Raw genomic sequence first — 18042 nt, forward strand, 5'->3', positions numbered from 1 at the left:
GTTGAGATTTTTTTTCTCAATTAGACAAGAGAAAGAAAATATTTATCAGGAAGGACATGTGAGTTTGAAGCCAGCCTGGTCTACAGAGCAAGTTCTAGAACAGCCAGGACTACTCAGAGAAACCCTGTATCAAAAAACAAGAGGGGGGCGGGGAAGGGGGAGAGAGAGAAAGACAGACAGACAGACAGAAAATACTCATTAATATGGTCCATGCAGCACTGAAAACCGAAAATCCAGTCACTTAGTTAAACTGTGTTAGTCTGAGGTATCTTACAGTCATAGGCTTTACTCTGCTTAATAAGAAAACCAGTTTGTGAGGCTGGAGAGATGACTTAGTGGTTAAGAGCACACCCTGCTTTCCCAGAGGACCCAGATTGGGTTCCCAGTGTCCACAGGAGTCAGGTGACAACTGCCTGTTCTTTAGCGTCAGGAGAGCCAGTGCCTCTGGCCACCATGGGCACTTGCACTCATATACACAGGCAGACACACATGCACACCATTTAAAAAAGAAAAGCAGTTTTTAAGTGATTGAACTTATATCTATAATATTTACTTATCTTGTTATACTTTTAAGAAATCTTCATGTATTTGTAGATTCACAATTTAAAAGAAGTATATAATTATTAAAATTTTTGGAAACTTGTGTTTAGAACATTTTCTTGATATCTAGAATTGCTATAATTAGCCTTCCTAACTATATAAACAAGATAATTAAGTCAGTAGAGAAGCAAGCAAAAACTGTTCATATATGTTTAATTCATTAATTAAACCTAATTCATTCTATTGAACTTTGGCAGTTCTTTTGTGAATGTCAGGATATAAATGTAGAATTCTTTTATTTTTTCACTTACATTATTCATTACTTTGAAGTTGGGCCAAAGGATGAGAAACAAGATTGAATTGCATCTAAGCCCAGGTTTAGGAAATAACATTATAATTTTATTCTGTGTTGTTAATATTAGAAATTATAATATCTAGCATCTGGCAACAAATGTCTTCATCTCACACCAAGCTAGGAAAGAAAGCTTACAGTCAGGAAGCCAGTACTGGCATGGGGCCACAAGTAGTCTATGACCTCAGTTTTTAGTGTTTCTCCCTAAGAGCATTAAATAGAAAATGGGAAATAAGGATGGATCAAGATGCTTGTTAATTTAAGAGCCAAAACAAGACACATTTTTATACTTATTAAAAGAAGAAAGAACAAAAATATGTGCATATTTTAGGACAATAATTATTTTGAAGTAATTAGGAATAGGCCTGGAGAGATGTCTCAGCAGTTAAGAACACTGGTTTTCTAGAAGTTCTGAGTTCAATTCCCAGCAACCAAGTGACTGTTTACAACCATCTATAATGGGATCTCTTGGCATTCTTGTAGTGAGAATTTTGCTTTCTTTAAAAACACAAAAATATGGGGCTGGTGAGATGGCTCAGTGGGTAAGAGCACCCAACTGCTCTTCCAAAGTCTCTTCAGAGATCGAGGGCAATCTCTTAAGTGTAACCCCTGTAAAGTCAGAATGAAGAAGCAGATTGCATACTCCACCATACTGTGGCGCAAGGTGTGTGTCACCATTCTGACAGGGAGGAACAGGAGCACAGCGAGGAGCTTCTGGACCAGAGCAGGACTGAAGCCAGCCAGGCAGACTCCAGACTCTGCATCCCCACGTCTGATGCCACAGTGCTCTTCAGCTTTGCTGCCTGCAGCACACTTCTGTCTCTTGGGCTGGTTCCATTCCCAGTTAGCTTTCCTTGGCAGGTATCCCAGGCCTCTGGCATCTTCAACATCTTGGGGTTTCCAAAGCAATCCAGGCTTTACCTTCACAGCTTCACCAAGTGGCTTTCTTTGACCTCCATGTAGGGACACCTCTGCCACACACCTGGCCTTAGTGGCTTTCCTTAGTTGTGGAGGGATAGTTCATAACCTTTGTTCAATCCTTGACTCTAAAGCCAGAACAATGTGACCAAAGCCGCCAAGTTCTGCTGCTTCCTGGGGCTGGAACATGACCCCCTTCTTCCCCCCCCCCTTTTTTTTTTGGTTTTTTGAGACAGGGTTTCTCTGTATAGCCCTGGCTGTCCTGGAACTCACTTTGTAGACCAGGCTGGCCTCGAACTCAGAAATCCACCTGGCTCTGCCTCCCGAGTGCTGGGATTAAAGGCGTGAGCCACCACGCCCGTCGATTCCCTTCTTCAAATACATTTTCACCACTTTCTGATTTTGATGATTTCCTTCACTGCCTAAACCTGGTTGTTCTGGAGCTCTCTCCATAGACCAGGTTGGCCCTGAACTCTGAAATTTCCCATGCCTCTCCCAATTTGAGTACTGGGACTAAAGGTGTGCAACACCACACCTGACCCTAAGCTTCCCTTTAGTTCCTTTTCACAGGTTGGAAGCTTAGCTGGGTGGGATCTTGCCCTGAGGTCATCACTGCTTTATTCCACTTAGCATCAGACTTTTCTTTAATTTGGTCATCTCCTTGAACACAGGACTTAGCTCCATTCTACTTCCTGGTGGCCCCTTTCTCCTCAAACTGTGTATTTTATATATTTTTCCTTGCTTAGCTTGCTCCTTTTAATTATAGATCTGGATAAGCAGGGCCGCTAACAACCAAGCAACACAGTCAATACTAGGTTGTCTGGAGATTTTTTTCTGCCAAAGCTGTTAATCCATAACTATTCAGTTTAGCCTCAGGCAGATTTTTTTGGACAGGGGAGAAAGTAGCCACATTCTTTGCCAACATATCACAAGATTGGTCTCTTGGCCACACACTAATAATGTCAGAGCAGACACCTGCTCTGACACCTCTTGAACTGGGCCCCCATGGCTCAAATCGCCCTCAGCACCATTGTCTTCTGTGCTTCTACTTGGATGGCCCAGTAAGCCCCACTAAAAGCAGTCTCAGAAGTTTACTTAAAGGGAAGATGGCTCAGCAATAAGCTGTCATTTATCACTTCATTGAAGCTCCTATTTTAGCAAATAATAATAAAAATACATTGATTTTTACATTTACACAAACCATTTTCTGATTCTGAGCCATGGATAACCTGGTTTACTCTATAATGGAGACATTGAGGCACAAGAAAAGGTAGTGAAAATAGGTTTTTACTCTTCAGGTTTGTGCTGCTATATGAAAAATTTTGAGACTTGGAATTATAACCAACAGAAATGTATTTGGCTGACAATATGAAAATTTGAAAATAAGTCTGACCTATGGTAGAAAATGAAAGAACGCAAGAGAGCATATGAGTGAGAGTGGAAGGGTTACATGCATCCTTTTCATAGGAGACAAATCCCTAAACTGTATTAACCCATTCCTAAGGGTGACATTCTCAGACTTGGCAATCCGTTAAAGGTCCCATCTTTGAGGTGGATATTAAGTGGATATTAAGGTCACATTCAAACCTTAGCAACGCTCAGTAAAATGTCATGTGAGCAAGAAGATGTCAAGTGCTGATGATATCAATGTATCTGCATATAGTTTTGCAGTGTTTCAGTGTTTTCTATCATTGGAAATAAACCACACTGTATAAAACTGTCACTTGAATAAAAGCAAAGGCCCACACCCAACTAGCTGCATGGCTTCAGTGCATTGCCATGTGATTAGTGAGCTTTCAGCTGCTAATTTATAAAAGACTCACACTCAGCACTGAACAGCATTTACTGGAGAATGTCTGGTATCATGTAATAGAAAGAAATAAAATGTTCATAGGAGATAAATTTAAGTTGTCTGCCAAGTACAAATGTAGTAGGTTACTAGGAGACATAAGAATATATCCTTTTTGAGACTGGAGAGGTGGCTCAGCAGTTAAGAATATTGGATATTCTTCCAGAGGATCCAAGTTCAAGTCTCAGCACGCACATGGTGGCTTACAACTGTCTGTAGCTCTAGCTCCTGGAAATCTGACACCCTCACACAGACAGAGGCAGGCAAAACACCTGTGCACATAAAATAAAAATAAGTATCTTTTAGAGTTTTATTTAAAGCCACATTTTTGTTCTGTCAATGCATATATTTTGGGTTTGGCGGCACACACCTTTAATCTCAGCACTCAGAAGGAGGGACAAGAGGAAATCTGTCAGTTTGAGGTCAGCCTGTTTTGCATAGTGAGTACATAGTCCCTGTCTCCAAAATAAACAAACAAACAAACAAACAAATAAATAAATAAATGAATAAATAAATCCAGAAATAAAACCGCTCTGAGGACACAAGCCTGAGGTCACGTGTCAAAAGTGACAACAAATTATTGATGAACAACAGTAGTTACTAAGACATGAATACCGCAAGTCTTACTCCTCTTTCCATTCTTCAAACCCAACAGTGTAGACTGGCTAGCTTGTAAAGTTTATTTTGACTCACAGCGTTGGTCTGTGTTCAGAGGGTCACATTTTGTGATGGCTTTCTTGCTGGCAGAGGCCTTGGGGTGGGTAGGCAGGAGACAAGAGCTTGTGAAAAGACTTAGCCAAAGCAGACCCACTCCTCAGATGTCTCTTTAACTCCACTGATTCATTAATTACTTTAATTAATTTAATTACATTCATGAAACCAGAGCCTTAACAACTCTTAAAGATTTTTATCTGGTCCTATCTCCTAATGATATCTTATAATGGAAAATAAATTGTTGTTGTTTTTTGTTTCGGGTTTGTTTTAAGACAGAATCTCACTCATATGTAGCACTGGCTAGCCTGGAGCTTTCTGGGTAGACCAGGCTGGCCTCAAACTTACAATGATCTATCTTATCTGCCTCTGCCTGTACCATGCTTGGTTGGAGAGATTAAATTTTAACGTGAAACTTGGAGGTGATAAACCACACTGAAGCCACAGAAATTCTCAAACGTTGACAGAATGTGAATGTTTTAAAAACATAGTAAAGCTCCTAGCTAAATACAGCCAGTACTATCATTCCTAATCGGGGAGTGAATGAAATGTCTTTTAAGGTGAAAACTATAACAGCAATAACAAAAACAAACTGCCGACTCCACTCAGTTTTCTGATTTGCATCTCTAAGACCCTCCTAGGGAGTGGTGATGGTCTTCCAGGGACCTACCACACTTGGAAGACCACTGGAATAGAGAACACATTTAGCTAGAGCTCTCAGGAGTTACTTCCAAAGCCTCATCATAGAACAAGACCACCAAGAAGGTTAATGTATGGATACAGATAGTAGATCAACATAAAATCACATCACCATACCCAAGAAGCCAGCACATTCTAAAACTACCCCTGCTATACTTTATACCTGACAAATGTTTCCTGTACAACATTTTTATACTTATAAGGTAGGTGAATCAATACAGGACTCTGCTAATACAGTATTTGGTAGACAAGGGAAAAAAAGGTCTCCCAAAAATATGTGGACCCTTTAGTGTCATCTACAAGACGGTCTAGGAAATACAGGATTTTTGCACTCTATCTTTAGTGCACCAGGAGGGCATGCGCGGTCTGAATTATTATCTCAGTGTCATATGACCCAGCCCCATCCCACCATGTCACTGTCCCTCATATTCCTCACCTTCCTTTGTCGTGCCTTCCCTCAGAAGCCTTTGTTGTTTTGTTTTGTGCTTTTAGCCCTGGACTCTAGTGATAAGTCTTTGTAATCATGTCTACAAACATCCTTAGGGTGTTGTTATGCACTTCCCATGTTCTCAGCTCCCTACTTCACCTCGTGTATGGGATTCCAGGTCTGTATTCCAGGAGAAGCAGCTTCAAATGTTTGAGAAAATTTTCTCAAGAATTTTTGTTTATGTAACTTTTAAGGAAATAAATCAGCCCTCTTAATTGTTCTACCTAATATATATTACATTAGCTTGAGCTAATTCAGCTGCCTAAATATTTGAAAGTCTAAGCACCCAAGACATTAAAACAGTTATATTTTCTAAAATAAGTTTTGTTATTCATTAAAAATTATTTTATGGTAATAAATGGGAAATGATTAGCTGTTTTACACAGGACATGATACTGGAATGACTTTCAAGTATTAACATTATTTAATAATGTCACAGGAACACAGTCCATGTGATTATAAGTTCTGGGGACAAATAATTCAGATCAACACAGATATTTCCTAGAGTATGATTATTATTATTCATTCTGTGATGGTTCCAATTCATTAATGTGCTTCATGATTAACAGTTCTTTGAGAGTGTTGTAATACATTGAACATTATTCTTTCTTTAATCCACACAGTGAAAAGAAAAACCCAGAGAATAAATCCCAAACTCAAGAGTTTTATTTCTGAGAATTGGTCCTTTGTTATATTAGTCTGGGGATTTATTAGACTTTACAGTCTCTGGTCTGAGTAGTCCTTCAATGGATGTCTCGTGGTAAAAGAGCAAAGAATTCAGTAGTTGTTCAGTCCACAAGATCTGGATGTCTCAGCAAAGTCTACCTGCCAGAGTCCCAGAGAATTCCTAGAGAGCTGCTAGTCTTCAGTCTACATTGGAATACCAAAGAAGTAAATTCTAATCCCAGCAAAGTAATTTCTCAGTAACAGGATAGACGAACTTGCCAATGAGGGCAAGCAGACCAAAAGCTTTAAAAAGCTTTCTTCTTCTATGTCCTTTTAAGTGGGCGAGCACCAGAAGTTATAGCTCAGATTTAGGGTGGACCTTCCCACCTCAAAAAATTCAGTCAAGAAAATCCCTCCCAGCTGGGCACAGCTGCTTGAGTTCTAGTTAATTCCAGATGTAGGCTAGATAACAACAAAAATTAGCTGTCACCTTAGTATAAAATGCCTGTGATTTGAAATGATTAGAAACAAAGTTACTCATTGCAGCATTGTTACAGCAAAACAGAAGTAACCAAATGTATGTACATCAGTAGAGAGCAGGTTACCTTATAGTATAAAAAAAATTGTATGAAGTTTTAGAATTTAAAGTATATTCAGATTAAATACAGATAAGCTTCAAGGAAATATTAAGTACTTCAGAAGAGGATATGGCCATACATTCCTATTTGTTTCTTTATTCTACACACATAAGGAAATTTTCAAAAATACAAATACATATGCACATGTATGTGGTTGTGTGTGTGCATATGTGCATTGCTGAGAACTAGAGATGTTAAGAAGACTTCACTGAAGAGCTCAACATTTTTGTGTCAGTGTATTGTGTATTCAAATTTAAGAGACATAAATTTAAGAATTATCTTGAGTAAAACATTTTAGGATCTAACATTCTAGATAATTACAATGTTAAATGCTAACAGTATCGGTACTTTATAAATACTGAAATTTGTATTACTCTATTTTTATTTATATGTATGCAATTACTATTTAAAAAAATAAGTTCTTTTTTGAAAACCATGAGCTCTAACCTCTGAGTGTTCTCTCTGGCCTCATTAAGTGCAAAGCTTAGCTTTTGTAAGTGTGTCTGCACTGTCACAGAGTCTCCAAAAGTCGCTCTGATCTTGCAGAGTTGAAACTATACTTATAACTCCCCGTTCCGTGGTTCCTCCACACTCGTGAGGATTACATTCACACTTCCTAATCTTAGGGGTTTGACCACTCTAGAACCACATCCATAGAAATGAAATCGTAAATTTATGTTCCTTCTACTTTTATAAAAGATTTTCTTTATCTTCATTTCAGATTTTAAAGTAAAGTTAAAAGGGGGGGGGGGGAATCGTAATTGAGTGACTGATAATTTTAGGCTGGGCGTGGTGGCGCATGCCTTTAATCCCAGCACTTTCTTTGACAGGCAGAGGCAGGCGGATTTCTGAGTTCGAGGCCAGCCTGGTCTACAGAGTGAGTTCCAGGACAGCCAGGGCTACACAAAGAAACCTTGTCTCGGAAAAAAAAAAAAAAAAAAAAAAAAAAAAAAAGGATACTTTTAAAAAGTAAAAGACTACAGGCTGATTTCTGTAAGTTCCAGGCCACTCTGGTCTACACAGTGGGTTCCAGGCAGCCAAAGCTGCACAGAGAAACCCTGTCTTGAAAAAAAGTGGGAGGGGAATGGTAAAAGACTGGGCTGGAGAGATGGGTCATCAATTGAGATCACCAGCTGCCCTTCAGAAGATCGGGATTCAGTTCCCAGCACCTGAATGGTGGCTCACAACCACCTCTAACTCTAGTTGGAGGATCTAACATCCTTTTCTAACCTCTGAGGTTCCTGTGTAAAGTTGGTGCACAGTCATACAGTCAGGCATGTACTCTGACACAAAATACATTTTTTTTGAAATTTTAAACTATAAATAAGGAAATTAAAAGTTAAGAGAACAAATACTACATGTTTTTCTGTTTTGTTTTACTCCTTCCTTATGACCCTTTTCTCTTTCATTTGCACTCCCCCCCCCCCATGTGTGTGTGTTCATTTTTCTGCGGTTCTTTTGTAAATCAAACATAAAATGTCTTGACAATTAGCATGCCATGGCTTGTTTTTGCTTATTGTTATTTTTGTTTTGTGTAATCTAAGAGCTAGGTCAGGATGTTTAACCAGATAAGTTAAATTAAAATTGGCCTTAAGTATTCAGTGTTAAATTTTTGTTGAAAAGTAAAAAGAAATGTAAAGTCTTCCCCTACTCAATTTTTAAAAAATACTAAACATAAACAATTGGATTGTGGTTACTGTATATGTAGTATTCCAAGCATGTTAGTTATGTCAACATTATTCATTCCATATAAAATATTTGTGAAAATGCTAAGCTGTGTGATATAGTTTGGAAATATTTTAGCAGTCTTAATTATTGTCTTAGAAATTCATTAAGCTCTTCTTACATTAATTGTTTTGATGTTTAAATAGTAGTACTTTGCTTTTATGAAAAACACATTCCTTGAAGGAAAAACCTAAGGCCTAATTTGCTTCTCTGCTCAGAGTGGTTAAAGATTAAGCAGAGGACATAACCACTGCTGTGTTTTATTTAAACCTCTCCCTGCTGGTTGCTGCACATGTAACAATGTTGTTCTTTCTTTGACACAGTCCCACACAAAAGCTGAGTGTAGTAAGGAAGCAGACAGCCTGCCTCCAGTAGTAGCCCCCGCCTGGCTCCAGGATATGTAAACAGAAACATCCCAGGCTCCAGTGAGGCAGACCACGGGTCCCTGTCTGTTCTGTACTCAGGAAGTGCTTGCCTGGGAAAGCCCAGCCATTGCACATAGGCATACTTAGCAGTGTTTGGGTTTGGCTGAATATTTAACTGAGGACACTAAGAGAAGAAAAAGAAAGTATATTAGGGCAAAGAAATAAGAAATTTCATGTTATATGTATATATAACATATGACATAGAAGGAATCATTTTAATGGCTGGAGAGATAATTTAAGAGCCTATATAGACATATGTATGTGTGTTCGCATTCTCTTTGTCTCTCTGTCTCTGTCTCTCTCTCCTGGCCTCTGGGAGTATGTACACTCATAGCACATACCCACTCACAGACATGAATACATACACATAATTAAAAATAAAACAAAAATCTTTTTAAAAGGAATTACTTTAAAGAAATAAAAATGAGTTTTCCAGTCAAAAGCTTTTTTTTTTTAATTACACACATATGATTACACATATTGCAATATTTTTCCTGGCAGGTTTTCAGTGATGTCAAATTTTAAGACTATATGACATAACCTGGAATGTTCCTAATTTGAGACATTTAAATACCATATGTATGTTTTTTGACATGTTTAAAAGTCCCTTAATACTTTTTTTCACCCTATTTGCGAGTTAATGAATTAAAGCTCCTATTTTTCCATTTTCAGTTATATATTTAAATACCTTTTACATTGTGGAAAGAAATATGTAATGCTTAGAACCACCAGCAATAGGAAAGGAATCCCCCTATCCCACCCCCACCCCCACCCCCACCCCTCAGTAGTGGTACCTCTCATGTTACACAATTGCTACACTGAGCTCCTCTCAGTTCCTAGAGATGTTGGTGTGTCTTGAAAATAAAATATTTTCTGTTTTAGTGGGTATGCGTAGTCACCATCCCCCATACTCTCCGACTTAGCTACATCTCTATCGCTATCAGTGAATTCTTAGGCATGTCTACATGTATGATATACAGGTGGGGTTAATCTTCATGACTGGTTTTGACAGCACATTTCAGATATGATGCCAGAATAACAGGCTATGAAAGAAGACAATAGATGGTACTTAAAGGTTAAATGTGGGCTGGAGGGATGGCTCAGAGGGTAAGAGCACTGATTGCTCTTCCAAAAGTCCTGCGTTCAAATCCCAGCAACCACATGGTGGCTCACAACCACCCATAATGAGATCTGATGCCTTCTTCTGGTGTGTCTGAAGACAGCTACAGTGTACTTATATATAATAATAAATAAATCTTTGGGCCGGACTGAGTGAGCAGAGGTCCTAAAATTCAATTCCCATCAACCACATGAAGGCCCATAACTATCTGTACAGCTACAATGTACTCATATACATTAAATAAATAAATAAATAAATAAATAAATCTTTAAAAAAATTTAAATCTGCCAGGTGTGGTAGTACACATCTTTAATCCCAGTACCCAGGGTGGAGGCAAATGGATGTCTTTGAGTCTGAGGCCAGCCTGGTCTACATAGTGAGCTCTAGGACAGTTAGTATGACAACAATAACAACAACAATAATAATATAAAATAAGAATTAATGGTGATGATAACAATAATAAAGCCTATTGAAAGTAACAATGAAGGGACGAATAAAGATTCCTAATTTTAATTTCAGAAGGAAATTGATACCCACTACCTATTAGAATGCTAACTCTAACATGAAAAAAAAGAAAAAAGAAAATATTTCAAGCCAGCATTCAGCATGGTCTTTGTCCTTTGCCATTTCTGTCTCTTTAATCATCTCTGTCTTAAGTATCGCTGCTCTTGCTACCTCAGGGTTCTTTTTGTCTTGTCTTTCATTTATCACCTTTTTGTTTTGTTTTGATTATAACAACATTATTGATTGGTTAGTTATTTATTATTTTATGTGTAGGAATGTTTTGCCTGCATGTATATGTGTGTGTGTACCACACGCATGCCTAGTGCTCTCAGAAGCCAGACGAGTGTATTGGATTTCCCAGAACTGATGGTTGTTTATAGACAGCTGTGAGCCATATGGGTGCTGAACCCGAGTCCTCTGTAAGAGCAGCAAGTGAGTTTAATCATTGAATAGCATTTCTACCTCTTACTTTCTGATATTTAAAAGAAAATACTATGCCTCTTGTTTCTAATTTGAGAAGAACCTAGATATTGTCTTTATTTTTGCTTAATTTTTCTGAGAAAAAGTCTCATTCTGTAGCCCAGGCTGGCCTCAAACTATATTGATGAGGATTTTCTTGAACTCCTGATTGTTTTGCTTGTATCTCCCAAGTGCTAGTATTACTGGTGTGTATCCACATGTTTAGCTGAAATTTTATTTTTATTATTTATTTATTTATTTTGTTTGTTTGTTTTTTTGGTTTTTTGAGACAGGGTTTCTCTGTGTAACCCTGGCTGTCCTGGAACTCACTTTGTAGACCAGGCTGGCCTCGAACTCAGAAATCCACCTGCCTCTGCCTCCCGAGTGCTGGGATTAAAGGCGTGTGCCACCACGCCTGGCCTGAAATTTTATTTTTATAAAATAAAGGACAGTGGTTCTGTTTTACTAAAGGTTTCACTTTCTGAGGTCTTAGTTAAATACAGTTAACCTTAACTCAAAAATGTTAAATTGTAAAATCTAGAAATGAACAATTCATAAGTTTTAAATTGTGCACAGTTTAGAGTAATGCAATTCAATCTAACACCATTCGACATCATTTTTTAAAAAAGATTTATCTATTTATTTTATGTATGTGAGTACACTATAGCTATACAGATGGTTGTGAGCCTTCATGTGGTTGTTAGGAATTGAATTTTTAGGACCTCTGCTTGCTCTGGTCAACGCAACTTGCTTTGGTTGGCCCTGCTCGCTCAGTTCCTGCTTGCTCTGGCCCAAAGATTTATTATTATATGCAAGTACACTGTCGATGTCTTCAGACATACCAGAAGAGGGCGTCAGATCTCGTTAGATGGTTGTGAGCCACCATGTGGTTGCTGGGATTTGAACTCAGGACCTTTGGAAGATCAGTCAGTGCTCTTACCCGCTGAGCCTTCTCACCAGCCCATTCGACATTACTTCATGTGAGATGTCAATAGCTATTGTTCTAGCGTATTCATATGGCATGTGTTCTGTGGTGGTTTGAATGAGAGTGGCTCGCATAGGCTCGTATATTTGAATGCTTAGTCCCCATGAATGGAGAGGATTAGGAGGTGTGGCCTTGTTGGAGGAGGTGTCACTGGGGGTGGGCCCAGCCTCTCTCTGCCTGCTGTCTGTAGCCTGTGGATCAGAATGTAAAGTTCTCAGCTACCACTCCAGCACCGTGTCTGATTGTTCCCTGCCATGATGATTATGGACTAATCTTCTGAAACTGTAAGCGAGGCATAAGTTACATGCTTTCTTTCATAAGTGTTGCCTTAGCCATGGCGTCTGCCACAGCATTGAGCCTTGCCTTGTAGGTGCTTAATAGCTGTCTCAGTTGTCAGGCTGATGGGTGTGGTATCTCAGGTGCTGCTGTCATTTCATTTTATTTATTTAGTAATGGTCCCAAAATGATTAGAGTAGTGCTGACAATTTTAGTACTCTCTGTTTTTGTAAATTATTTTGTTATTACTTATCATTGACCTCTTGCTATGCCTATGCCTAATTTTTTAAGTTAAACTTTATCAGAGATATAAGAAAAAAAAAAAAACCCAATACATTCTACCCAGCAGGTGCCTTGAAGCATGAAATGGCACGGTGTTTACATACATTCCATGCATACCTTTCCAAATACTTCAAATTATCTCTATTTTTGTAAAAATCATCTTTAGATTACTTATAATGATAATACAACTTAAATGCTATATAAATAGTTCTTATTACCATATTGCTTAGAAAATAAAGACCAAAGACTAAGTCTATACACATGCAATATGAACAAATCACCATAGTTCTACCTATGTATTACACATGTAAGACCTTGAGAGAGAGACTGAAGATCTGTGGATGACAGGTGCTGTGCTGGGCTTCCTAAACATCACTTCCTTCATGGGGATCCATTGTAGTGGTTAGTGCATGAAAAACAGAGGTTTTGTCTTTGAAATTTTCTTGGTTTCTCTCAAGTATTTTTAGTTTATGGTTTGTTGTATATACAAATGTGGAACCCACAAATTCGGAGAAGCAATTTGGATTAGGACTATCAGAGGCATCTACTAACCCTCCTGTAATGTCCTCATAGACAGGGAAGTGTACTGTATTAGTTTTGTTTTGTTTTTTTGGGTGTGTGTATGTATGTATGCGTGTGCGCACACACACAGATGTGGAATGGGGTACTGTGCCTTGGTACAGATGTAGAGATCAGAGGTCATATTTTGGGAATTGGTTCTTTGTTTCTATCATATGAGCCCTGGGGATTGAACTCAGATCATCAGGGTTGATGGAAGTCACTTTACTGAGCCTTAGCAGCCAAGGAGTTGATTTTATTTATATATATCTATCTTGTGTTTAAAAAACCACAAGTTATTTAATCATATATATGTTGAAATAATGTTTCCTTTTTGAGTTCAACAAATTCTTAAATAAGTTATTATTTTATTGAGTACAATCTTATAACAGAATGAGCTATGTTAAAAATACACTATTCAGTCCTTTAATGATATTGTGCAACCATTATTTCTATGTAGTTCCAAAACATTTTCATCACCCCACAAGGGAAATTCTCTATCTAGTAAAAAATAACTCCCTTCTCCCTCTTTTCCCATGCCTAGCAACTTCTAACCTGCTTTTAGTCTCTATGGATTTACCTGTTTCTGGATATGAATGGAATCATAAAATACAGGCCCTTTAGCATCTCATCTTTGTAGGTGTATTACATTGTTATTGATAAGTGTATGAACAATCGCATTTCTCCTTGTAGAGCACACAGTGATGCTGTGGAGGTTTTTGTTTGAAAGCCTATTTCCAGGTCTTTGTGTATATGCCTAGGAACAAACTACCAAATGTTAGGTAAATTCTAAAAACATTACTATCTTATTGTAGTAAGTTGAGGTAGGGTTTAGTATTGTAGTGAGTTGAGGCTGTTTGGAGGAGGGTGGGGGATGGTCTTTCCCTCTATAAATTACTGTATGTTAAAAGTATTGTTAACTACATTTATCAGTATGTTAAAGTCTACTGTCTAGTAATTGTCTTATAATTTAAGAGTATTTCATGGCATCAACATATTCTTCTGTAGAAATACTGTCAATACCTTTTATTATGCACTTGTGCAGTATTTGAGATAATTCACTGGAGAAACACTGCTATTGAGGTTTATCATTTGGTATAGAATATTCAAGTTTGACCACAAGTAAGATAATTTTAATGCACAGTCTGCTTGATTTTAATTGTTTACAATTAAAATTGTCAATCAAAATGGTGTATGCCTTTAATCCTGGTACTTACTAGGCTCAGACAGGGCGTTCTCTGATTTCAAAGTCAGCCTGGTTTACAAAGAGAGCTTGTCACAGTGAGGTCCTCTGTCAAAACAAACAAACAAACAAAACAAAAACCCAACAAACAAACAAACAAACAAACAAACAGACTTACATGTTTGAAATTTCAAAATATAGTATATTTTATTTTGACGGAATGTAAAGAATGTTTAAGTAAGGATAGTGTGGCCTTGCCACTGGTCAAATACTACATATAAAACCTATAGCGAAAACCAAACATAGATTTCTTTTTTTTTTTTTATAATTTTTATTAGGTATTTTCCTCATTTACATTTCCAATGCTATCCCAAGATTTCTTTTTTTTTAATGTTTGTTTATTCATTTATTATATGTAAGTACACTGTAGCTGTCTTCAGACACTCCAGAAGAGGGCATCAGATCTCATTATGGATGGTTGTGAGCCACCATGTGGTTGCTGGGATTTGAACTCAGGACCTTTGAAAGAGCAGTCAGTGCTCTTACCTGCTGAGCCATCTCTCCAGCCCCAAACATATATTTCATGGGAGATCTCATTCTGCATTAAACTGTTTACTGATAAGCAGTTGTTTGTATTTTGTATATACACTGCTTGGATCTAGTTATTTTTTTATAGATCTTCAAACATGGTGACAAGTGTATCCTCCAGTTTTCTCTCTCTGTTTAAGACATTTTTCATGCGTTTCTACTTTCATAGAATTATTGCATCCCTGTTCTCCTCCTACTCCTAGGTATATCCTAGTTTATGGACATCCATTTCAAAGGTATTATAAGATAAGATACTGATAAGTATAGATAAGCTATAGATAAGATCTGACCCATAGATACAGCTACCACATAAATGTCTACGTGTTCACACCAGCCTTATACCTCTAGATACATATGTTCCCATTCTGCAAGTAAATAAATGTTGGTTCATGAATGCAGACATTTTCTCAAGGTCAAATTAATAAGTGGAGGGACTGAGCTTCAGGCTCAATTTAGATTTAGCTGCCCACAAAGAAATGTTCTTTTCATTAATATTAATGATATCAATACCAATGATCTTAATTACCATCGATTGCATAGAAGCTTATGCTCTAGTAAACTCTTAGATGCCCCTCAAGTTTCATAACAGATATGTGAGGTACACAGTACTACTTTTTACAAAAGAGGAAACGAGGCACACAAAGTCTAGCAACCTGTTGAGGTTTACTGAGTACATGGTTTCAAGCCACATATGAAGCTGGGCTCAGTGCTGTACACCTGTAATCTTACATTTAGGAGGCAGAGGCAAGAAGATTGCCATGGGTTTAAGGCCAGCCTGTGCTACTGTCTTAGTTATTATTCTATTGCCGTGGTTAGACTCAGTAACCAGAGCAACTTTTTAAAATATAGGGTTTATTTGGGGCTTATAGTTTCAGAGGGTAGAGTTTATGACCATCATGCTGGGAAGCTTGGCAGCAGACATGCACACATGGTGCTGGAGCAGGAGCTAAGAACTCACATCTTGAGCTCCAGCCATGAGGCAGAGAAAGAGACTAGGGGAATGCTTCTAATCTTTTGATATCTCAAAGCTTCCCCACAGGGACACACCTCCTCCAACAAAGCCACCGCTCCTAACCCTTCCCAAAGAGTTTTCCAACCAAGGACCAAGAATGGAAATACGCGATCCTATGAGGGTCATTCTCATTCAAGCTACCCCAACTACATGGCATATGTGTGTGTATGAGTGCAGACACCCTCACCTTCAGGCTAGAGAAGATGGCAGATGATATGGAGCTGGAGTCACAGGTGGTGGTGAACTGCATGATGTGGATTCTGGGAACAGGACTTGGGTCTTCTGAAAGAGCAATATACACCCCTAAAATATACAAGTATTTTAAGTTTATATAAGATAATCTATATGACCAAATCATGCCATTTATAACTATCACAAGTCGATTAACTTTTTTCTCTATTTTTTACACAATAAATTCCTAATTTGATTATATATTAATACAGGTTTCCTAAAAGCTAGTTTGTTGGTATTAAATAAAATACTTTTCTTTTTTTCTTTTAGGTCCACCTCATTCATTTAATCGAGATGAAACGATAATCATTGCTTTGGCATCAGTTTCTGTATTAGCTGTTTTGATAGTCGCCTTATGTTTTGGATACAGAATGTTGACAGGTAAAACAAAATACTACTTTTGGTCTTATTGTTTAGTAAACATGCCATTTAATCAGAATTTATTTTCTTTAAGTTTTTTTTTTTTTTATTTATTTGCTTAGTTATTGTGTAAAGGGAGGACGGTCATACATGAATGGAAGTCAGAGGATAACCTGCAGGAGTCGTTTTTTCCTTCTACTATGTGGGTTCTAGAGACCAAATTCAGGTCATCATGTTTGGTGACATACAGCTTCACCACGTGAACTGCTTGCCAGCCCCGTGGTTTCCCTTTTAAAACCTCTGTGGAAAAATCTATGTACAAACACACATAGTAGTCTCCATTTTCAGCTTCAACAAACATTTTCGCCCAATTTTTACAAGAACTTTTTAAAATTTATTTTTATTATTATGCCTGTGTTTGTCTATGTGTATCATATGTGTGCATCTTGGAGGCCAGAAGATGGCATTGCATCGCTTAGAGCCAGAATTACAGTGGTGGTTTAGGAAATCAGCACTTATTTATACATTTTAGTAATTCTACTAGAATTTTCTCAAAAATTCAGTATTATAATAATATTATCTCACAGAATTCTGCTGTCAAGCTGTTCATTATTTATCTTCATTATTATTATATTATATATTATGTATATATTATTCATTATTAGTGATTTGTTTTAACCCCTGCTGCAGCTCTTCATAACTGTAATATATTTTTAATTAATTTATTTTTATTTCATGTACATTTGTGTTTTGCCTGAATGTATGTCCATGTAAGTAAGGATATCAGATCCTCTAAAACTAGAGTTTGAGACAGTTGTGAGCTGCCACATGGGGCTGGGAATTGAACCTGGGCCTCTGGAAGAGAAGCTAGTGCTCTTGACCACTGAGCCATCTCTCCAGTCCCTTAACTGTAACTAACATTAAGAGGTTGGCGTTTTCATTTTAAGAAGGCTGCATATCAGTAAGTGTTCTTACTCCTCTAGGAGACCGGAAACAGGGTCTTCACAGCATGAACATGATGGAGGCAGCAGCAGCAGAGCCCTCCCTTGACCTGGATAACCTGAAGCTGCTGGAGGTAAGGCTGTGCTTAGGTTGTTGTCTGTTCTACTCATTAGCCACTCTCCTAATTAGTACTCATTCATCTCAGGAGCTATTTAGAAATAAGCCTTTCTGAGCCTGGTAGTGCACACCTGTAATTCCAGCAGTCGGGAAGCAGAAGAAAGAGGATTTCCTCAGGTTCCAGGCCAGCCTGGTCTGTGGAGCAAGTTTCCAGCCAGGGCAGCATAGTGAGACCCTGCCTTCAAAAACATGGAGAAGGAGAATGTCTAAGTGTGTCTGAAATGGTGTGTAGTTTACAGCACTGAGAGAAGTACCAACTGAAACATGGAGTTTTGCCCAGGATTTATTATATTTTCCCACAGTGGAATTTGAGGCATGCCTCTGCCTTTCTTTCTTTTCTTTTTTTTTTTTTTTT

At 37.9% G+C, this 18042-nt stretch overlaps 1 protein-coding gene across 2 annotated transcripts in view; it reads left to right on the forward strand.

The window, feature by feature from the left end:
* Positions 1-18042, forward strand: part of Bmpr2 (bone morphogenetic protein receptor type 2) — a 111242-nt gene that overhangs the window by 59098 nt on the left and 34102 nt on the right. For both annotated transcript variants that reach the window (XM_021157992.2, XM_021157988.2), the window contains exons 4-5: positions 16479-16589; positions 17552-17643. In XM_021157992.2, coding sequence (XP_021013651.1) covers positions 16479-16589; positions 17552-17643 — 203 coding nt within the window. The remainder of the gene's footprint in view (positions 1-16478; positions 16590-17551; positions 17644-18042) is intronic.

This window comes from Mus caroli, chromosome 1, assembly GCF_900094665.2.
Source record: "Mus caroli chromosome 1, CAROLI_EIJ_v1.1, whole genome shotgun sequence".
Lineage (NCBI taxonomy): Eukaryota > Metazoa > Chordata > Mammalia > Rodentia > Muridae > Mus > Mus caroli.